We start from the raw sequence: 23,315 nt of genomic DNA on the forward strand, positions 1-23,315 counted from the left end.
CCTTGCTAGATCTCACCCACATGTAGGCTTCCACTGGTCGATGACACCTCTGGTTGAGGTCGCGATGCATGTTAATGCGTCTCTGTTGACTCGTTCGCGGCAGGACACAGCCTCCACCTTGATCGCATAGGTACGTCTTTGAAGGTTTCTGTCAGCCAGGCTTCTTTTCCATCTTCTAGTGTCATCTTGCTATTTCCTATCTTGTCTGCCGTCTGCCTGCATCTTCTCCTCCCCCATCACCAATTGCAGTGCTTTCTATATCTGGAAAATCATCTTTTGATTACAAAAGCATCGGTGCAAAGTGTCTGATTGTGTGTGTTGAGGTCTTTTCTGACTGCAGGCCCGGAGAGGATGTGTCACTGAAGACAGGTTTTCCCCTGTTACTCATGGGCCTCTTTCTCTCGCCGTGTTTCTTTATGTGGGCCTGACCGTTACACTTATGCAGTTTTGTGAAGTTATCACCTGCATTTGAGTGTCTGTTATACAGTCTATAGGTTCCTTCTTCTCTAGTGGTTTAGATTTATGTTAATAGCGCTTTTTAGATTGTTGTGAGCAGGGCTACTGAAGTGCTTTTGTTGGGCAGTAGTTTTTACATCTGATGTGCTTTAGTTTCGTACAATGAAGGAAAGGATTCCGTTTGGTTATGGGACAGAGTATAACCTGCGTTTCATATATAGACATTCACAGACCTGCATGGCAGGTAAGTCCATTGCTCATTGCACTATTGCCGAATTTACAGTCATTTAAGTCAAAACTGCAACTGTTATGCTCAAATGAGACTTCAACTGCACCAGGGCTTTAAAAGAAGTTGGCAAAAAAAAAAAAAAAAAAAAAAATAAGATTATGAACTGGTGAGATATCGTTTGCTGTAGTGCTCTTTGTTTGGCGTACTTTAAAACTTTTTCATTTGCATTTCATTTAGCATTGTTAATTGCACTGTTGTCATAGCAACAATATTCATGGTCCTGTACTTTTTTTTTTTTTTTTTTTTTGGTTGCTAGAGTTTACAATAGCTGTAGAAAATGTGTGAAATGTATCCTTTTATTATATTATAGCATGCATGTACAATATGCTTTACTTGACTAGCTATTTTTATAAAATATTTTCAGATTTGATTATAAATTGCTATAAACATAAAGCAAGAAATGAGTTTCGGCTGGTAGCTTTCGCAATATGATATTAAGGTTTGCATGTATCGCTTGTTTTGCAAGGACTAATAATAGCGTATTATTTTCTAAGCATCATTTTCAGTGTAGGCTAGAAGTACAGTAATATGACTCACTTTTATTTATGCCACAATAGACTATTAATATTATAGTATAACACATGACTCATCTAGCTTTTTCAGAAAAAAAAGGTACACACACACAAGCTAATGCTACAAACAAATGTGCAAAGGAGAAGTAATTTGTTCTGTTGGCAGCCGAGTATATTCAGTTTTAAAGGGACCGTACACCTAAAAATGAAAAAAATAAAAAAGATATGTGTAGTCATATACTTATACACTCATGTCATTCCAAACAAAATGTCTTATACATTGCACGCTCGCACAATGAAAACCAATGTAGTTCAGTATGTTTGGACACCAGTGCTCTTCAATGACCTTCTTTTGTGAAGAAATGCGTAATGGCATGAGCATGAGTAAATGACGACGGAATTTTAATTTTGGGGTAAACTATCCTACTACGTTACTTCGTTCCGGACACCATAAGCTGTGTTAGCTAGAAATGTAAACTACATTGTGAGTGTTTGGGCAGTTATGAAAACAAAGTGTCTGCACACACCTGTTTGCCGTACAGTATTAACATTGAGTTGTTTCAGTTGTTTTTTTCATGCTTTGCTGGGTGTGTGTGTGCGATGCGTGTGTCTCACTTTTAAGCTGTTCAGCATCAATTCTAGTAATCAGAACATCGAGCATTGTCATCTCAGTAAAGTGTGTTCCACACAATCCGTCACCATTGCGTCCACGCTGAGGGGGAGTGATCGTTTCAGCATATGGTTTTGCAGGCATTCGATGATCTTCGACTTTCTTGTTCACGCATTGTCAGATCGACAATATAGCGTTGAGTGAAATATGTGCGTCTCAAATCTGTTACATCTCATTACTGTCCAAAGACGGCCATCTCTTATTCCAGGATGGTCATGTTTCTTATTTAAAGTGTCATTATGTGCACGCATTACAAGATCGAGTATCAAAACCGTCCCCCGTTGCCCCAGTCCGCACCCCACACACTGTCTGCAACGCTTTCTGCGCAATTGTGAGGAATTAGAACGCAGCTGACATGTACTGTAATCAAATGCTTCACCAGACACCACATCACACTGCTACTACAGTAGATGCGTATCTAAACCGACCTACTGTATGGCTTTGATACTATTGTTGTTGATCAAACAAACTTGAACTCTTACGAGTCTCAGCGTACCGGCATTAGTCAGAGTTTCACATTCTGAAGAGGTCTGTGGCTTCGTCACAAAAGCTCAACAACTAAATTTCAAAGGTGATGCAAAATGTGAAAGGTCCTTTGACAATGCCAGACATGTCCGCCTCCGTGTTGTGCCATACATAAAAAATGCAATTCCAGTTCATGGCTGAATGTATTGTGAGATAGTTTCATTTCGTGAATTAGATTGTCTGTCTGATGTATGAAAGTAGGTTAGAGGTGTTGTGACGCTGATGATTTCAGGAAAAAACCCTATTTGGTTCTTCTGAATATGTCTTTCACAATCTCTGAAATTAAGTCAAATGGCCTATATCGCTAAGTGTATTTACGCCTTCAGGCTTATCTATGTTTCAGTCTTTTTTTTTTCAGTATTTCCGTCTGAAAGCCATGAGGTCTCTTTTTAAAACAGCTGAATGATGAAATGTTCGATCAGTCCTCAGATGCATGTAAAAAAAAAGAAGTCTGCTTTAGATTGATCATCTTATTCATGACTGTTGGATACCTCAGCGTATGTGCCATCTAATGAGCGGACAAGCATAGTTTGAGTTTGGGAACTTTATTTGGACTATTAATTATCTTTTTTCTTTTTTTTTTAGATATCCAAACAATATCCAGATACATACAGAAATTGAAGAATTAATGGTAACACTTTAGAATAGGTAACACTTGTTAACTATTAACTACAACATTTCTCTCAATAAATTCTTAATTTGCTGCTTATTAATAGTCAGTAAGGTAGTTTTAGGTTTAGGTATTGGATAAGATTAGGGATGTAGAATAAGGTCAAGTAGGCATTAATATGTTCTTAATTAGCACTAATACATGGCTAATATTCTAGTAATATGCATGCTAATATGCAACTTATAGGTGTTACCTATTCTAGAGTGTTACAATTAATGACAATTAACCTGTCAATAAATAAGTAAATAAAAAGATAATTCATTAATCAGAGAGGGGTATTATAGTTAAAAATAATAATAATAACATTAATTGGCAGTATATATTAGTGTTTTTTTCAGTATATATTGAGTATATAATATATAATATTCAATGGTATAACATTACCATTGGGCGGGGCTGTATGTGATACATGTGTGATATATATTAGAGTTTAGATTTTATTTTATAATATAGCATATTACACAAAAATGTGTCTTTTACATAATCCAGTTATTTCCATATTTTATAATTTCCTGGGAGATTACTTTAAGATTCTTAGATCTGAGTAGTTTATATCTCTCTCCATTTTCTTTCAGATCGACTATTATTCCTCATTGTCCCATGACAAACTTACCCTCTGTTTTTTCCCCCGTCTAAAGGCTGACATGAGATTTCTCATCTCGACATCAAACCCGATCATCACACTTCAGCTGCACCTTTCGCTCTTTGAAGATGATCCGCATTCATAACCCTCACCACGTGCCATTTCTGCATCAGACGGAGCAGCTCCGCCAGGCAGGAACCCTCTGTGACACACTTGTCATTGTGGAGGGCCTCACATTTAAAGCCCACGCTCTGATACTAGCCTTGGCAAGCAAATGGCTGAAGCGTCATTTAACAAACCAGCACGGCTCAGGTCAAAAGTACTGCTGCTTAATAGACAGAGTCTCTTCTCACACCTTCAAGCAAATCCTGGACTATGTGTACAGCGAATCGCTGGAGGTGCCCAAAGATGATCTCGAGGAGCTGCTGAGGGGTGCCAGGTACCTTGAGATGGAGTCTTTGGTAGAACAATGTCAAGCAAAACTTAGAGATCCAGATTCAACTAGGACAGACACAAAAGTAGCAAATGCACTCCGAGATGACAAAGCACAGAAGGCCACCGAGCTGTCTAAAAGAAGCCAGAATTCGGATGAAGACCACCTTGATTGTTCTTCAGAAGAAGAACGTTCTTCCACCAAGAGGTCGGTGCACGATGAACATAAGAAGAGCTGTTCTCCCGTGTCTCCTCTGCCTCCCATGTTCTCCAGAGAGACCATCATCTCCTCCAGAGCTCAGTCTCCCACCCCTCGCCTCTGCTGGCCGCCGGTCAGCTCGTCTAGAAGCATGATGTTAAACTGTAGAGAAATAATGGCATTTCACTCCCTTCGAGCGTATCCCTACCCCACACCCATGTACCCCATCCTCCACCACTCGCTCCAGCCACAGGTCAACTCCTCACTTATGGGTTACACAGGGTTGCTTCAGCCCTATCACCCTCTCATACACCCTCCTCCGTTGACTCCAGACAATCCCTTCATTCCTGGTCTGAAAGGAAAGACCACCTCTATCAGCACAGCTTTAACAGGGTCCATGACAGATGATCAAGAGAGGTAAGAAATGACACACAGATGACACTTTCAATGTATGAATGTTATTGGATTAGATCATTTACCAAACAATGTGGAGTTTCTTTTAAAGACAGACAGCACAAGCTGAATTTATAAGGATTTTACTTTTTGTGATTTAAATTATAAAATGTTCAAAGCACCTCACATCTAATGTAATGATATTCTTACATCTTATAAAGAGATAGTTCACCCAAAAATGATCCTATTTTTGTTTTAAACTTGCATTTTTATTTATTTATTTTTAATAATAATAATTTTTTGGTGGAACATCACAAAAGATATTTTTTAAAAATGTCTCCATGTTTTGTTTTTTTTTTTGTTTTTTTTTTGTATGCTCATACAATAGAAATAAGTCGTAACCAAAACTGTTTGTTGAACATCCTTCAAAATATCTTCTGCAGAAGAAAGAAAAGTAATTCAGGCATGAAGGTGAATAAATAATAAAAAAATAGTTAAAGCCCTTTAAGTGTTCAAATACTTGTTCAGCCCTCGGAATTAAACAATGAATGTTCAATAACGAAATTATATATTTTTTAAACATAGAGCTTCAGAAGCTGTGCTGCCAGCATTTTTTTTTTTTTTTTAATGATATGTTCAACAGGAAACCACATTAAAGTCAGCTAATTTCAGTGGAACACCATTAGCCTGCTAAACTTGTTTTTCACCAATCCAACAACACATTTACAGTTTTAACCTAGAGCAAACACCGCAAAATCTGACCTTACTTTCATTTTTTTTCTGCCTTTGCATCAGTTAACATCACCTCTCATTGAATATTAACATATTGAACATTTTGAATATTTCAATATTTAAAATAGCAAAAAAAAAAAAAAAAAAAGGAATAGCTACTACTAAAGTAGTGAGTAATTTTTGTTATGTTTTATTTATTAGATTTAAAAAAAATATTTTTCCAAATTTTGGTTTTGTCTGTACAGACCAATATAGTGTGGCTTGATTTATTTAAATTATTTGTGACTCTGCACCACAAAACCAGTCATAAGGGTCAATTTTTCAAAAAAAATTCTATATTTGAATATCTGGAATCTGAAGGGTTAAAAAAAATCTAAATAATGAGAAAATTGCCTTTAAAGATGTCCAAATGAAGTTCTTAGCAATGTATATTACTAATCAAAATTTAAGTTTTGATATATTTACAGCATGAAATTTACTAAATTTCTGGTAGCATTTTATTTTACAGTCCTGTTCCTCATGTGTATACTACTCATACTCATGTGTGTACTTATTAAAGTTATTACAGTAATGTATTATGTAATAACTAGTTACTAACCCACCGAACCTACTCCTAAACCTAACCCTACATGTACAGTAATTCCCTTGTATTACCAGAACTTCTTAGATAAATACACTGTAAATACACTATAAATACATGTAAGTACACATACTGTAAAATAAAGTGCAACCAAATATCTTCATTGAACATGATCTTTACTTAATATCCTAATTTTTGGCATTAAAATAAAAATCTTTAATTTTGACCAAGACAATGTATATTTGGCTATTGCTACAAATATAGCCCAGCGACTTAAGACAAAAAATAAATAAATAATAATAAAAAATAAAAAAACCTTGTGATTGCTTGAAATTGATTTTAATAAAAATATAAATAAAAAAAAACTGTTCCCTAAAATATTTGACTTCAGTAAACTATTTTTTGTGTTTACACTGTAGTGCCAAGCTAGTACACATGATACTCATTCTTAATTTTTTTTTATTTCACCATTATTTTACTTTCCATTATTTAAATAGTAGTAAATTCTCAAAAGCTTTTTAAACAGTATTGAAGGAGTTCACATGTGCACTAAAAAATCTAACAATTTTTACTTCACTATTCGCTCCAACTCATCCTAAGTAATTAAAAATATTTTTAAACAATAGCTAATACACAAGCATTATATTTATCTACAACACTATTTTATAACATGTTGTTTTTAAGTTGAGAAACAAATTCAGTCAAGTGTGTCAAACTTTTGACGGGTGGCATATATGCTTGCATATGTATTCATAATTCTGTGTGTGTGTGTGTGTGTGTGTGTGTCTATGAATGTAAATTAGATGATACCCCTTTTATTCTGTACTTTCCAACGGACACATTTTCCCCAACCAGCCCCTTTTCCACCTACAACAGTTATCTTTCTACAGGCTCCATTAAAACGAGGGGAACTAATAACAGCCTGTGGTTCCACTGCAGTGGAATAACAGTATTTACGCAATGAAGACGAATGTTAGAGTTGCAATGATTTAAGAATAATAAATATTTTAATTTAAATGTAATTTTAAATGCATCATTTGTATATATGTGCTTAGGCTCACAAGGATCCGTAAGTTACACATTTAAGTAATTTGAGTGTTTTTTTTTTTTTTTTGTGCTTAATTTGAAGTGTTTGAGCCAGTATAAAAGCACAGAAGCACCATGTTAAATATATACTGGATATGTTGGCGGAGTGTTTTGGAACATAACACTTACTATCAAGGCCGAAACTGAGGGGAGCTCCCCATTTGTCCCCAACTTTACAAACAGTAAACATGAAAGTCAGTCATCTCCACCCTCGGAGCAGGATGTTCTATTTCGGTCTCATTTTTAGCCAAAGTCTGTTCCACTCCCTAATTTGCCACACACACACACACACACAAACAGGTGCCCCATTCAGACAGAGATCTGGATGCTTCTTTTGCTCAATGTATGGTGAAATGAAACATCTGAGAGCAGATGCAGTATTTCTTAAGCTAAGCACGCATAGGGAAACAGTACAAGCCACCCACACACTATTTTAGACTCAAATATATCATACTTTGTGGTTAAACATCCCAAATAATGTAAAATGTAAAAAAGCCCTTCAGACTAATGTAATACATTTGGAAGGGCACATTATTTCTATTTTGATTCTAAATACATCGAATCGCATGAAATCGGATGAGCTATCCTGCACACTGTAGATGCGCTGCAGGTTGCTCGACTCCGGCAGAGGAAACCATTGTCTGCTTGCTTTGTTTCCTGCTACCTGAGCACAAAACCTTTGTTCCTACTCTTTTTAGTCATATAACGAGGTGATGTAAGTCTAATTTTTATGATTTGCTAAAATAGATTTGACCAGTTCGAATGGCAGTTTGTCGCCTCATGTCTACATGCGTTGGGCTACGGAGCGGTGTGCGCTGTATGTCGATGTTTGTCCGTGTATTTTTTCTTCACACACTTAACACCTACTTATTTCTCAGTATTTTTTTCATTCTGAAACATCGGGTACATCCTGGGATCCTTTATAAAGCTTTTAAGAAGTTCATACAGACATCTGTAGAATGCTTTACCTTCACAACAGTCCAAAAATAGATTAAAAAGATCGTTTGGTGTAGAAAGTCATATCTAGGCATGTGTGCATTCATCTACAAACATCTGATCTACTAGTTTAAATAATGTAAGCTGAAGAATGTGTGTGTGTGTGTGTGTGTGTCTTTTACAAAACTTAAATGATAGTGCCTTTTCTTCTAAATAAAGCCGCAAATATGATAACACATTGGTGGTAATCAGCAGTAACACCTGAAAGCATCAGGTTTCTCACTTCTCATTGACCTTTACCTGCTTGTCTGAATTAGCTGTGGTCTAGCAAACACACTAGAGTGTGGAAATGCAGCTCTTGAAGTGCAACTGAACCTGCAGGTGTTAACTGACCAGATCAACAAGTGGTTTAAAAAAAAACAGTAGCGGAAAAGGCAGTGACTAAGTTTGAAGATATTTGTTGATGATGAATAAAGTCCTAAAAGCAATCGTCTATGCTAGATAGACATTGGAAAATATGGACCTTTGGATCTTTGAGATGAGCATTAACGTGACGACATTTTCCACAGGAAGCCAAAGGTTCAAGAGGAGAGGGAGATATGCTGCAGACACTGCGGTAAACCAGCGCTGGAAAACCCCTGGAGGCCAACGCCTGGGTCATCAACCTCAGGTAATATGACAAAAATGAGTCTAGACACTCTTTATCTGCCCAGAATAAAGAAGGCATATAGATAATCATACAGAAGCTTGCAGAAACAAACGAAATCCACGGCAGTAAGCTGCAGATTTTGTCCGGGATGCATCTACTTTTTACGCAGATCAGAGGAATGGATGCACACAACAGGATGTAAATGCTGTGTATCTCTCAAAGAGCTGAAAGATGGTGGCTGTGGCCTCTCTTCCGCTTGCAGTAGTAAAAGAAAGGATAGTAGACAGTGAAAAGTAGCTAGATTTATTCATGCATCTGTAAAACTGAAGTATCGTATGAGTTTGATTCTTTTGAAATCTTTCCGAAAAGAATTTCCCATTAAAATGTTTTTTTGTACATTTATTTTTACACAGTAGATTTATGCATTTAGCAGATGCCTTTATCTAAAATGACTTACAACAGAGTAACAAAAGCAATTTTTTTACAAAGCTAATCACATTAATTTACAACTGCATGTTTACCAGGAAACAAGCCTAGGCCAGACTGACTAAATTATTTAAATTAATTCATTTAAATGATTTTTAAATCACTTTCTTGATTTTTATGAATTAATTTTGTAATGCAATTCTTTTTTTTTTATCCACATTTTGACTCCCAAGGAATGCACAACTTTTTAAAATCTATACTTTCAGTGCAGTTTAAAGTTGCTTTTGAATAATACATAAATAAATGCTAGCACCTTAATAACTAAAATGTGAATGTCATTGCCACTTCTCAAAATGTTTTTAATTCAAATGCACTGATTTGCAAGGCAATACAGGCTCACTTTTCAAACAGATGTAGTTTTCAGCATTAAACGTATTCAGAGCTTCCTGATTGTCAAACATTAATGCAATGAACTATAACTGTGGATATTCTTCTAGCACATCCGTGTGAACCTGAAGGAAATGACTTCATACTTCAGATTAAAAAAAACACACGCTGACACCCGTTAACGAAAGTAAAGTTAGTTCTGAGAAATGCTCCTGCAGCACAGATGCCGACTAACAAAAACATTCGCGTACTGTAAGTTCCTTGACTGTCCAAAAACACTTTAGGGGTTACTGTGCAGTCAAATGGTGGTTATGCTTTGTCCTGGTTTGCATATTGTTCTCAGGACACAAAGGCAGAAGGAAATGACCCCTTACCTTCTAAACTGGGGTGTAAAGCTGTATGCAAGAGTCCTGTGTGGCTTTTGAATCGTGGTGCATCAGCACAGTCCTGCGGTCGATCAGCTCTGTGCTTCATGGTGGTTTGTATACAGTACCAAAAGAGACGTGTTGGCTTGTTCCTCTTTCATCCAAATTGGGGTTAGAGAGCTTTTTATGTGTGCTCGAGCGTATACACTCCTGAACATATTGGGGTGAGAATGATAGTAACACATTTTTATGAGATGTTTATCTTTAAGAGACTATGTGACTTATGTGGTATATTACATGTGTGGGTAGTTTTAGTTTAAAATAAATATAAATGCATATTTTTGTAATTAGAGGAATAGAGCAGGCAAAGATTGGCTTTGCGTGAAAATTGGCTGAAAATACTGAAAGTATTCACCCTCAGGCCATCCAAGATCCTTCATCGGAACAGCCTGAGAAATTTAGCATTACTTCACTTGCTCACTAACAGATCATCTGCAGTGAATGGGTGCCGTCAGAATGAAAGTCCAAACAGCTGAGAAAAACATCACAATCCACAAGTAATCCACATCTCCAGTCCATCAAATAAATGTCTTTCCAACAGCCAAAAGCTGTTCATTTGTATGAAACAAATCCATCAAGGCATTTTTAACTTTAAAGCCATTGCTAAAATACAAATTCTTTTTCCAGTGAAAACATCGGAATCAGGAGAGAGATATTCACAGATCAAGCACCGTTTATAAGTGAAAACAGTCCAAAACGCTTTTAAACAAACATGTCAGTTTTGCTTTGATGTGAGAGGAAAACAGTGGATGGGCTGTTTGGACTTTCATTCTGACGGCACCCCCTTTTTTTTTTAGTATGCATATTTCATATAGTCTCCTAAATATTTCATGTCTAATAATGATAAAAATAACAAAGTGTCATATGATGTCGTTTTAGAAGAATAGCATGCCAACAATATTAGATTCAATTAAGATTCAATTCTGAAAAATAATATTTTCTTTGTCTTTAATGAAAATGTCACAATCTAAAAATGTGGCGGCATATGACTCATTCAACCTGACAACATTAGGTTGCGCCAAACTAAAGTCACTTTTTTGCAGGTTAACATGAACAGTTTTCACTTTTTACAGATCCTCCAGATAGATTTTGGATTTATAAAAATGCATCTAACAACATGAACCCTCAGTTTTAAGAATGCTCAACGTCATCTTTTCCAACAGCAATGTTGTGCTGTAAAGGCGCAGGTTTCTGCAGCAGTTTTATGTTACTGTGCTGCATCCTGAGTTAGTGTGAGTGAGAGCGAGAGCGCGCGAGAGAGAGAGTGTGAGCGAGAGAGAGAGAGAGAGAGAGAGAGAGAGAGAGAGAGAGAGAGAGAGCGAGAGAGAGAGAGAGAGAGAGAGAGAGAGTGAGAGAGAGCGAGAGAGAGAGAGAGAGATTGTGTGTGTGGGTGGTATATGGGAGTTTATATATGTGTGAATACACACTTGGGCACATATGTTTGCTTTGGTTTCACACGACTTTCACGTTTGCTTTTGTTTCAGCAAGCTCTGAAGTATAAGCTTACACAACCGTGCAAGTGTCCGTATGATTATCACAAGATCTGTCTTCACGAATATATATGCAGAAAGTGCTAACCATGCTTTTTCTTCACATTTAAGCTGTACAGGAGAGGATGTGGTGTGTATGTATGATTGTGTGTGTGTGTGTGTGTGTGTGTGTGTGGACAGGGAGAGCTATAAACTAGGCCGCACACCAAGAGAGAGTTGCCACAGGATGTGTTTATCTAAAATTGGGCCCCTCGGCTGCGCACTACCAAAGCTCAGATGTCACTTTATTTTGGACCATAAATCACTTTTAATCCCCCTTTACAGATGACTGAAAAATAAACATTTGGTCGCTTTATTTTAACAGAACTGGATATTAACCAGCAAACAATAATGGATGTATGATGTGAATGAATAACAAAAACTTATATATTGAAATATACAAAAGCCCTAAAAGGCCATACATTTTTTCTTTTATCGTTTCACCTTCAGATTTTTAGTGTTTTTTTTTTTTACTATAAGAGAGTTGTGTTACATTTCTAATGGCAGATGCAAACCATTTAATCAGTGCATCATGCAGTCCTCTACACTGGCTGAGAACGACCACATAGATATGTCTTCAATGATAAAGGTGTGGTTTCCTTCCCAAGTCATTTGAGAGTGGTCAATATGAAAATGTATTTTTTATATAAAAAATAAAAAAGGATACAATTCAGATTTCCTTGCATGCAGAGAAACACAAGAGCTTCCGAATTTATAGCAAAGTAAAAAATAATTAAATATTGTATTAAATAAAAAAGGCTAAATATATGCCCCCTTAGTGCTATCAGACTTTGGTTTTATATATTCTAATATAAATGTTTTCGGTGCATTTTTGTGGTTTCTGTAATAAGCTTAATTATATTGATTCTGTTATTTAACACATTAACTGACATTAATAATGAGCAATACATATCTATTAATCTTTGTTAATTTAAGTTTATATTAAAACTGTTCATTGTAAGTGTACGGTTCACTACATTTAAATAGATACTTTTAATTTAATGTATTAGTAAATGTTAAAATTAATTATTTTTCATTGTTAGTTCTTGTTAACGAATGAAGTTAACTTATGTTAACAAATGGACCCATATTATACCCTTATTTTTAATATTAATAATTAGATAACACCATAAGTCTCCTTTCACTTTCACACGTGGTTAACTGGTGTTTTAACGAATGGAACAATTGTCACCAGCAGCGCGTTAGACAACACTCAGACAAATTTAAACACATTTGAGTAGACATGAGGGGCCAAAGAGCTGACCAGTATCACACCTAAAATAACCCTCCGTTCTTGTGAAGCGCTGCTTCTGTTTCGGACTGAGGCTCGGTAACCATAATAATCTGTTGAGAGTTTTAGTAGAAAGGTCACTATTTCTGTCACTGGTTCATTGCGTGAGATACCATTCAAGGTTATTTGAGATGCTCAAAACGCATGCATAGCTCTGAATTGGAAACGTAGGTAAGTGCTAAGATGAGTTGAAAAATTAATCTGTAAATTTTTTAACAAAAATGAAGTGCTCCAAAAAATTTGGAAAATTTGAAATTTCCTCACCCTCAGGTCATCCAAGACGTAGATGAGTTTGTTTCTTCATCTGAACAGATTTGGAGAAATTTAACATCACATGCTCACCAAAGGATGCTCTGCAGTGAATGGGTGCCGTCAGAATGAGAGCCAAACAGCTGATAAAAATAAATAAATAAAAATCACAATAATCCACCAAGACTTCAGTCCATTTCGTTAAGCAAAAAGCTGCATTTTTATGACAAACAAATTCTTCATAAAAGACGACATAAAATACACATCCTCTATCCATATATTTATAGTCCACCAGTTTTTCACTCACTGTTCTCTCGTCATCTGTTGGCAGGTTCGGGGGAGATGGCGCTCAGGTGTAAGTTCTGCGGCCGAGGTGGACGGGACAGGCGATCTCTGCGCTCACTCAGGAGGGGTGTCGGAGGGGAGAAGCCTTACCAGTGCAAACAGTGTAGCAAGAGGTTCAGCCTTAAACACCAGCTGGACACACATCACCGGGTCCACACAGGTACAACCGGCCTTTAAACCCATGGGCCACTTTCCTCCAGTGTTGGAAGTTTCTAGTGATCATGAAGACCTGTGTTTAATCATTGCTGGAGCTGAACTCTGCTGAAAAGTGGCTCTATAGGAGCAGGATCAGATAACATTCATTTAAATAAAGATTTCACTTTCTGAGAAACTGAACGTGGCATTTCACTGTATCAAGATTAGATCTGTAATCTAAATTAAGTGGTATTTTAGTATCACTGACATACTATTGCACTTATATATTTTTTTTAGTTAGTTTTAATAGTTCTTATTTGTTTAAGCTTTAATTTAGCTTTTTCAAATTGTGGTTGCAGTTGAAGTTTTTATTTTATTTTATTACTAATTGTTTTTTTGTGTTATAGCTTGTATATACTTTTTTATAGATAATTTAGTACATTAAATTGATAATAAACTAAATAATAATGACAAATGTTGCTTCGGCAGCTAGCTGAAATAAAATGATTTTTTATGTTTGTTTTGTTTTTGTTTTTTAGTTTAAAACAAGTCCATCACTTATAACGTCAAGTCTGTATTTGATTTAATGTGATCTCCGTGACTTAAAAATATCAGCTCTATTTTCTGTTGTCTCTTGGTTTGACAGCTTTCTCAGAAAAAAAGGCTTTGATTTTTTAAGGTTTTTTTTTATTCTTATAATTTTTTTAATATTTTATATAGATTTATTTTATATGCAATTATATATATATATATATATATATATATATATCTACACACACACACACACACACATGTAGATAGATAGATAGATAGATGGATATAAATGTTTGTTTTTTTTCATAGTGCTTTAGCTGCCAAGGAAACATTTCTAATTTTCTAAAGTTTATTTTGTTTTATTTATATTTTATTTCATCTGTATTCCCATTTCCAATTTTTTATTTTTTTTTATAGTTTTAGTTAACAATAACAACACTGACTACAAAACTGATTAGGGATTATGGGAAATCATGATAAAATCTTCAGCTCAGTTCTCTCTCCTCGTCTCTCTTCCAGGTGAAAAACCATTCGAGTGTCGGCTGTGTGGCCAGCGTTCACGTGACTATTCGGCCATGATCAAGCACCTGCGTACTCACGGTGGTGCCACTCCCTACCAGTGCACCCTGTGTCTGGAGTTCTGTAGCAGCCTGGCAGCCATGCAGAAACACCTGAAGAACCACCCCACGCAGGACTTCCCTCCAGACTGGAGCCTGAGCAGCACGTACCTGTACAACTGCCACACCTGAGGCCCGGGGGATAAAACATGTAGATATGGAAGGTTCAATACGGTTTGGTTATTTTTAATACATTAATGAATTATTTTGAAGCCATTATGCAAATATGATAATATATTTAATATACATACAAAGGTCATTTATGCCAGCTGATTTTGATTTTCTTTGAAGAACGACTAGTTGGATGAACATTTCACTCAGTACTTAAGATGGAGTAGATTGTAATTTGCCGATGCTTATAATTTTCTCTGTGAAATATCATCACAACAGCATGCAAAATATGTGTTTGTTTTATTTATTGAGCTGTTCAAATCTGTACCATTTATCTAAGCACACTCACTATGTGATCTATTTACGCACTGTATACAATCTTTTAATAAAAGCATTATAATTAAAGCAGTAAGAGTTTGTCAGTGGCTGTTTTAATGCAGAAGAAGAGCAGCATACAGAACAGCAAGCAGCTTCAGGTCTGGAAGTCTGTGTCAGTATATTATGAATAAATTAATTAATATTGTTTTAGCTTTAAGCACTTAAGACAATTCGTGTACAGTGATAAACTAGACGCAAATAAAATATTTCTGTCTTCATTTACAATAATTCCGACAGAAGTTACCATGTAGCGTAAAGTAACAATAAGACAGAATAGACATATTTTGAATGGCCATCAATGGTGAAAAGTGACTAATGGTGTAGTCTCTGCATCTACCAGCAGGAGATGCCAAGCAGGTCAAATAACATAAAAAAAAAAAAAAAAAACATAAACGTTAGTTTTCTCAATCTAGCAAAACCTGGTCATGTGGTTGCAGTTATGATTTGCGGGAGGGAGATACCCTGGGGTTGAATGTGTGACGCAACCAGATGCTTCTTAGCTTACTGCAACTCTAGGCTACATCAAGAATACCCAAACGTTTCGGTTTAGAGTTCACAGACAACTTAAACGTGTGCAATAATACTTCAACAATTTGGAATATTTTTTTTCAAGAATACAATGCACTGTACTGGTCTCTTCCACGCCATTATCATATACATTTTTATAAATGTACAACTTAACTTAGGTTATATGGTCCATAAGAATGATTATTAAATGAAGTAATTGCTTTAACTGGAATTAGCTCAGTGTTTCAATTTTTTATTTTTTTATTTTTTTACACTTTAGACTATTATTCCTACTTAGAGCATATTAAATATGTATGCCAGTCGAGCTGATTGTACATGACATTGTTTTTATGTGTCGGTCACGGTCATGCCTCCTCTCCTAACAACACGGTTTAGTGTATCTTATTTAATGTGTGTTTTCGTTTAGTGCATGATGTTCTGTTTTTCTCTGTAACCACTTACAAAGTTGGCAAATGTACGATGCCTAGAGTTTAAAAACCTGTTACGACTCTAAATGTTGCGTAAATGTTGCGTATTCCGTCCAAAAGACGGCGTTCCCACCAGTAGCGGCGCCAGGATTTTTATTGTAGGTGGGCCTCCAGAAAACTGGATGGGCCAGTTAAAATATGACCCCCCCCCCCCCCCCCCCCCCCAAAAAAAAAACGTGTTTCCCTTCATCTCCGTCCAGCGCATTTCTGCGGCACTGAGGAGGACAGCAACTTGTATCGCTGTCCTCAGCTCAGTGCTGAAGGCAAGCTGACATATAAATACACCTCAATCTTTGGCAGTAAGCTAACTTCATTTATCTCCTATGAACGTTCAATACACAAAAAAGCTGAAACGGAATTATATCTTTGGAGGTTCTGTTTCTCTCTCCATTTATTTACACAAACACGGCACGCAGTGTAAATTATTTAATGGTTTCTTATAAATTCAGAATGACAAGAAGAACTGTATCGACATGAAATAACAGCAGCATTGAATCTGAAGCTGCTAAACAGGACGAGATCTATAACAATCATGATGTGCTGTCTATGTCTATCAATTAAGGATTTGTCGCTGGCATCGAAGCTCAGCTGGTTAATAATATTTCCACGTCCTGGCTGGTGACTTTGCTTGAAACCATCCATTTTCCCCAGCGCTGCAGCATATCGGCAAAACTGTCTGTGTCTGTCTTGAATGAATGACGTCCGCCAACGTCATTCATTTGACTGGATCCCTTGCTGGTGGGGTAGAAGCCGCTGATTGGCTGAAAAGCTTTCGCTCAAAGCTTTCCTCGGGCTGCTTATTGGATGAACCGCTAGAATGAAAATCACTCACTACTCATAGGCATTGGCCAAAATGGGTGGGCCTGGACCTTAAATGGGTGGGCCCAGGCCCACCCGGGCCCAATGGTAGCGCCGCGGCTGGCACAGAGGGAAAGAAAACAACCTCTGCGGTGATCGCACACACTCAAAAAGTATGTTAAATGACATAACCGATCCAGTCTTTATATTCAGAATTATTCAGGCTACTAAAGATTTCTGGACATGCCTACAGCGAAAACATATGGTGACCTGACCCTGAACCGCTGAGAAAGAGGACCGTCAGTATCGCACTAAACAGTATAACAACTAAAGAGATTCGGATTCGTTGATTTCTGACACTCGCTCCTCCTGGATGTTGTGGATCGTGAAAGTACATGCTCCTGGTGGTTTTATAATGTCGTCTTCTTGGTCGTCTCCCCCCAGTTTCCAGTTAACACTGTCTTTGAGAGATTCCTGGAGCTCCAGTCCTACTCGGAGGGTCTGCAGGTGATGATGCTGTTCCTGCGCGCTGCACGGCGGAAGAGGCGCGGGATACGTGCTGTGGAAGCGTCTCAGGTCCACTCGAAACGCCCCTTTCTCCAGTGTCATGCACGGCTCAAAACGGGCTCCCCACTCGATCTCCGTCTCGATGTAGGAAGTCTTCGCTTGGCACATCATTCCTGTCAAAATAAAGTTGCCAAACTATCTCAGAAGGAAACACTACATCCACTAGATGGCGCCATGCTGTAACAAATTGCATGGTTTTAATCTGGCGCGGTTTTTCCATTTAATTTAATAAAATTTAATTTAATTAAATTTTTTGCCAAGAGTTTATTTTTCCCATGGTTTCACATCACTCTCATGATAATTCAGCACATATCTGCCAAATTCTCATTACTTTTGACTTTTAGTCACTTCTTTAGTTAGCTTTCACTGCTGTTATAAGTGTTGTTGAATAAAACTAAACATTTAAATGATGTAACTGAAATCAATCTGAAATAGAAATATAAATATTAGATTAAATTTGAAATGATGCCTTGGAAACTAACTAAAATAAAGTTGACATAAAACAATTCAACCTTAATTAAAATTAACACAAAACACAAAAATAACAATATGTCCATGTATACTGATATTTAAAAAAAAAACTTAACTAAATAAGTTCTTGACAGGTTTTTCACTGATGAAAATAATAATTATTATTTATTTTTTTCAATTGAACTTCTTTTATGCTTTGTTTGGTTTCAAACTCCCCATTTCTCAACAGCCCAGTGAGGAAGTGAATAAAATATACCAACTAATAAAATTTTTATTGTTTTCTTGCATTCATAGTTCTTTAGCATGCCATATTGGTTTGTCATGGCAAGACATTTGGGTAATTGGGTGAACAGGTAAAGTGGGCTATGATTGTGAACACACCTGTTGCTTCCACAATTCCCTCCAAGATGACAATAATCTCAAACTGTTGCTTCCGCAGCTCCTCCGGCCCAAGCTCCCAGAAAGGACTGCTGGAATCGATGGTGTGTTGAATGACCTGCGGCTCCACCAGGAACAGACGGTCAGAGCCACTCTCGTAGCCCAGGTCGATCTCAGACTGATCCAGCGGGAGAAATTCCCCCTCTGACGTCTGCCGAGACTTGATGAGTTTAGCGCGTACTTTGGCATCCACCATGTGGCTCTCACGCAGATCGCCGAGACGGAACATAAGGCAAAGGCGATCATCACGGTTGGCCACAACACAAGTCCGGCTGAAAAGAAGCGTCTCTGCACGCTTCTTCGGACGTGAGATTTTGACGAACATGCAGCCCACCATAAGGGCATCAATCATGGAGCCCACAATGCACTGCGCCATGACCAAAAGCACACCTTCGTAGCAGCGTGATGAGACCGTCCGAGCACCGTAGCCAATAGTTCTCTGTGTTTCTACTGAGAAAAGCAATGCTGACACAAAGCCATCTATATTGGGGTAGCAAACATCAGCGTCACCAGGAACTTCGAGATCTCCACGCAAGAATGCATTTAGCGAATAAAGCCCAGCGAAAATAAACCAGGTGACTGCGTAGCACATCATAAACATGAAAAGAAACCATCTATACTGAAGATCTACAAAAGACGTGAAGATGTCAGCCAGGAATCGTTCTCTCTCAGCCATATGTGCCAAGTCTACCCTACACTTCCCATCTTTGGAGATGTAACGGCACTGTTCGCGAAGCTCCGGTGGACAAGTTGGAGTCTGTGCATTCTCACTTTCTATTAGCTTGTTGCGTGCTTTAGGACTGCACTCTATGTCCCGTACAGTTGTGTAGAGAGCACTGCGGGATGGGGTGCTGCATAGAGGGCTTGTGCTTGGACATGTCATGTTGGGAACGCTAAGAGCATGGCGACAACATGGCCGAATGTTTGGCTCACGTAAAGAGCAGCGCCTCATAAGTGCCAGCTCTGCCTCGGTAGGGGCACAGATACTTGGTCTCTGGCCTCGCATGTACCCACGCTGAGGGCTGTAGGGTAAATCTGTGGTGCTCTTGTGGCGCCGAATAGACACGCTTGGTTTGGAAGTCTGGTTTGGCATAATGTCAGGCAAAGGAAGGGAGTTGCCTCCTGTTGAAACGGGGCGAATGTTGCTTTGAGGGAGAATCTGGAAAAGAACACAGATGATGACATAAATCGTTTTTTTGCATTTCTTGCGAAAGCCGCTATAGTGATAGCTGTGGTGTCGATATTCTCATGCAATTAGTATGATTATTAAAACTCTATAGTTTTCATCCTTACTGTGAACAGGACTATACAGTGATTATCAGTTGTTAAAGGGGGGGTGAAATGCTATTTCATGCATACTGAGTTTTTTACACTGTTAAAGAGTTGGATTCCCATGCTAAACATGGACAAAGTTTAAAAAATTAAGTTGTACGTTTGAAGGAGTATTTCTGTTCCAAAAAAACTCCTTCCGGTTTGTCACAAGTTTCAGAAAGTTTTTTTTCGAGTATGGCTCTGTGTGACGTTAGATGGAGCGGAATTTCCTTATATGGGTCCTGAGGCACTTCTGCCGGAAGAGCGCACGCTCCCTTATAGCAGAGCAATGAGAGCACAACAGACTTCACTGATCAGAGCGAGAGCGTCGCTAAATGTCACAAAAGGAGTGTGTTTTTGGTTGCCAGGGCAAGACAACCATGCACAGATTACCTAAAGAGAAACAGCATTAAGGGACCAGTGGATGGAGTTTATTTTTACAGAGCATCAACGGAGTTGTGCAAGTGTTTGTGTTTGTTCCCCTGCATTTCGAAGATGCTTGTTTTACAAACAAGGCCCAGTTTGACGACGGATTTGCACATCGTTTATTTCTTAAGGATAATGCACTCCCAACGAAAAAGGGTCACGATCGTGTGTTGGAACCGCATGCAGTGAGTAAAACGGCTTCAAATATCTCTGTGTTATTAACTTAGCTATCGGCGCGTAAGCACATCAAGTAAACAACATGCGATGTTGTCATCAAACTGCACTTTCCACATGTAAGTTACAGCTTAAAAAAAAAAAAAAAGACGACAAAGTGGAACTTAGTCATTTTCCAAAACCGCTAAGCAAATATATATACTATTTCAGTACATACCACATAGAGACGCTGTTGTTGCTGCTGCTCTTGTTAAATTTCAGCCTCTGGATCTGATTCTGGATCATAAATATACGCTGAATCTGACTGTTAGCCATGGTTTGTTTTGGTTGGTTTTGTCCTCAAGCTTCCAAACGCTATCAAAGCAAAAGCCTACTGGCGCTCGTGATTCTTTAGCTCCGCCCACACGTCACGCCTACAGACGCTCGTGTTTTTCCGGGAAAAATCGGTAAAGACTATCTTTCTCTTATGAATATAATAAAACTAAAGACTTTTTGGAGTTATGAAGGATGCAGTACTACTCTATATGTACTCAAGATTAACAGGATATTGAGTGAAAACGAGCATTTCACCCCCCCCCCCCTCCCTTTAAGGTCTTAAATTTCATTATACAAAATTATTGTGTCACTTCAGAAGACTTATGTCATATGGACTCCTTTATATTTTATATAAACAGTTTATATTTCTCTAAGTGCTCAACAAAAGACTGAAAACTGGTTTTGAATGACTTGAAGGGATAGTTCAACCAAAAATAAAACCTCTGTCCTCATTTACATTCTAAACCAATGTGACTTAATTTTAAAGTGAAAACAGTTTGAAAAAAAAAAAAGATCTGAATGATTCATTGTTTGGATGATAAACATTTTACTGAGAATGTAAACATTTCTGTGAAATAGTGTTTCACGGATGAAGTCATGCTGGTTTGGAACTACATGATGGTAAATGATGATAGAGTATCTTCTAAAGAATGAGTAAAAATGATTAAAGAAAAGAAAAATAGTCATGTTTCAACATTAGTGTGTGTTGATAAAATCCACCCACTGTAGGAATATACAACTGATGGCGCACTCCATCTCCAGGTTTACACGATGCAACCCAGCTGGATTTGGGATTAAGATTGATGATTGTGGTAGGTCTGGTCCTGGCATCATCTTGGGTCTGCCCTGAGGTGCCTCTGCCTTCTTCAACAGGAACACTTCTGACTCCACTCATCATGACTTAAAAATGGCACTACTTTACGCTAGTGTGGTGAAGCTGGATCCAAAACCTTCTAAAGAAAAGAGAACGTCATATATTTCTCTGTAGTATTAAATAATGAAACTACTTGCAAAACATCACTGTTTAAGAGTAATTAGAAGCACTTCAATGTACAAAAGGCTATTTCTTTATTTTTTTTAATCGATGAAAATATATGAACTGTGTGTGAGCAAGGATGGATGGGCTTAAAGAAAGCAGTCAGACAGTCTGCTCTAAGCTTCATTGCTGCTGGTTCAGCAGGATTTAGTCTTTTCCTTCCCCATCAGGAAACAGACATTAATATGCTTACATGAGCCTACAATAAACTTTACTCTGATGACTAAGGCATTAAAAAGGTCTAACTCATGATTGCTTATGGGCCAATTGTTTATCAGGACATTGAACTGATAAGTGCATCCAATGCTGCTAAAAGATATCTTTTAGATAATTTCATTGCTAAATGGCCCCTACATCAATGAGCCAAAATTGCAATGCAAAGGTAGCAGAGAAGCTCTTCTGAAATAGAACTAAAGATGTCTTTACACAGTCGAGGTTAAGGCTGCTCTGAGCCTGCTCAAAATTCAGTTTAAAGGCGCATACATGCCAGACTAAATTATAACTGCTCAGTCCCACTTCAGCCCCTAGTATAAAAGTATACAATTGTAATAGCTGTCAAAATGCATTAATGCCACCTCTGAACAACATTAAACAGTCTGTGTAAAGACACTTACAGTAAATGCCACTTTAGAAGTGCTTCTATGCCACCGTTGAGTTTACAACTGTTATCAGATGTATTTACACACACTGTTTAATGCTGCTCAGATGTGGTATAAATGCATTTACACAGATGTGATAACCATATAGCTTGGTACTAGTCTCTGGCCAGGTGGGCTGGCATTATTTAATCAGGCATTACATCTTTACCCAGAATTTTGAGCAGGCAAAGAGCAGCCTTAACTCTGTGTATAAAGTAACATGTCATCAATAAATAAATAAGAGAGCACAGAGCACTTTAAAATAAAATAAAAATAAAATCAAGTCAAGATTTCTAGCTATTTCTTGCTTAGGCTTTTAAAATAGAGTATTTTATTACTTTTTCTTGTTCCCCAAAGCATGAAAAGTAAAAAAAAAAAAAAAAAAAAAAAACAGCCAGTCTTACCTAGGTAGTGTGATTCCAGCAACAGCACTGGGCAACCGGTCTCACAAGCCAGTACTGAGAACAATATGGATGTCTCGACTGGACATCAAAGTTAATCATGATCGGCTTATAGTAATCCAGGTGTCTCAACAGACTACAGCAGAAAGGACAGATCAGTAATGTCATATCGCCCTTGGAATCCAAATAATTGAAAATGATTAGCTCTGTCATATTACACCGTTTTGAGGTAAGGGTGACTAAAAAAAATAAGACAAAAAGATGAAAATGTCAAAAGCATGAACTTGACTTAGAGAAAAATACCTTGTTTAAACCTAAAATATCACACTTTAATTATAGTCATTGTTTACACATTCTCTGGGAATTATCTTAATCACTGTGTCTAAAATGAAGGGTTTAAGACGTAGCCTATAATACAGAATCATTACATATAAGCATCAAAGAAGCGTTCCGAATGAAAGCCACATGGAATACAGCTTGTCCTGCATTTAAGGCATATGCTGTATGAACTAAATCATATGAATAACAAACTCTAAAGTGAGAATTAATAATTCTTCTTTGGACAAGTGTTACAAGAGAAATACAAGAGAAAACATGGGAATACCA

General features: G+C 37.4%; 2 protein-coding genes and 1 long non-coding RNA gene across 4 annotated transcripts; 2 read left to right on the forward strand and 1 right to left on the reverse strand.

Moving 5' to 3' along the window:
• On the forward strand, positions 1-15,173 carry LOC128028984 (zinc finger and BTB domain-containing protein 16). 2 transcript variants are annotated; one of them, XM_052616408.1, is made up of 5 exons: positions 1-130; positions 3,761-4,753; positions 8,633-8,733; positions 13,351-13,524; positions 14,553-15,173. In XM_052616408.1, exons 2-5 carry the CDS (start codon positions 3,834-3,836, stop codon positions 14,780-14,782), a joined length of 1,425 nt encoding a protein of 474 aa, XP_052472368.1. In that variant the 5' UTR covers positions 1-130; positions 3,761-3,833; the 3' UTR covers positions 14,783-15,173. The 2 variants fall into 2 exon arrangements, with proteins under 2 accessions (XP_052472368.1, XP_052472367.1); XM_052616407.1 differs by lacking the exon at positions 1-130 and adding an exon at positions 3,048-3,100.
• A 1,319-nt stretch (positions 15,174-16,492) lies between these two features.
• Positions 16,493-23,315, reverse strand: LOC128028983 (G protein-activated inward rectifier potassium channel 3). The gene is made up of 4 exons (XM_052616406.1): positions 22,713-23,315; positions 21,359-21,587; positions 18,352-19,567; positions 16,493-17,612 (listed from the first exon to the last, which is right to left on the reverse strand). The coding sequence occupies exons 2-4, from the start codon at positions 21,530-21,532 to the stop codon at positions 17,260-17,262; spliced, it is 1,743 nt and encodes a 580-aa protein (XP_052472366.1). The 5' UTR covers positions 21,533-21,587; positions 22,713-23,315; the 3' UTR covers positions 16,493-17,259.
• Positions 17,082-17,748, forward strand: LOC128028998 (uncharacterized). The gene is made up of 2 exons (XR_008187281.1): positions 17,082-17,231; positions 17,377-17,748. It is a non-coding gene; the product is annotated as an uncharacterized LOC128028998 (long non-coding RNA).

This window comes from Carassius gibelio, chromosome A15, assembly GCF_023724105.1.
Source record: "Carassius gibelio isolate Cgi1373 ecotype wild population from Czech Republic chromosome A15, carGib1.2-hapl.c, whole genome shotgun sequence".
Classification (NCBI taxonomy): Eukaryota; Metazoa; Chordata; class Actinopteri; order Cypriniformes; family Cyprinidae; genus Carassius; species Carassius gibelio.

Bases quoted from the DNA above. Each gene is read 5' to 3' on its own strand.
- LOC128028984 (XM_052616408.1), top strand. From the start codon at position 3,834: ATGATCCGCATTCATAACCCTCACCACGTGCCATTTCTGCATCAGACG. The intron at 4,754-8,632 runs GTAAGAAATGAC...CATTTTCCACAG, and splicing joins ATGACAGATGATCAAGAGAG to GAAGCCAAAGGTTCAAGAGG. The intron at 8,734-13,350 runs GTAATATGACAA...ATCTGTTGGCAG, and splicing joins GCCTGGGTCATCAACCTCAG to GTTCGGGGGAGATGGCGCTC.
- LOC128028983 (XM_052616406.1), bottom strand. From the start codon at position 21,532: ATGATGAGTGGAGTCAGAAGTGTTCCTGTTGAAGAAGGCAGAGGCACC. The intron at 19,568-21,358 runs GTGGGTGGATTT...GTTCTTTTCCAG, and splicing joins ATCAGTTGTATATTCCTACA to ATTCTCCCTCAAAGCAACAT. The intron at 17,613-18,351 runs GTGTGTTCACAA...TTATTTTGACAG, and splicing joins GGGAATTGTGGAAGCAACAG to GAATGATGTGCCAAGCGAAG.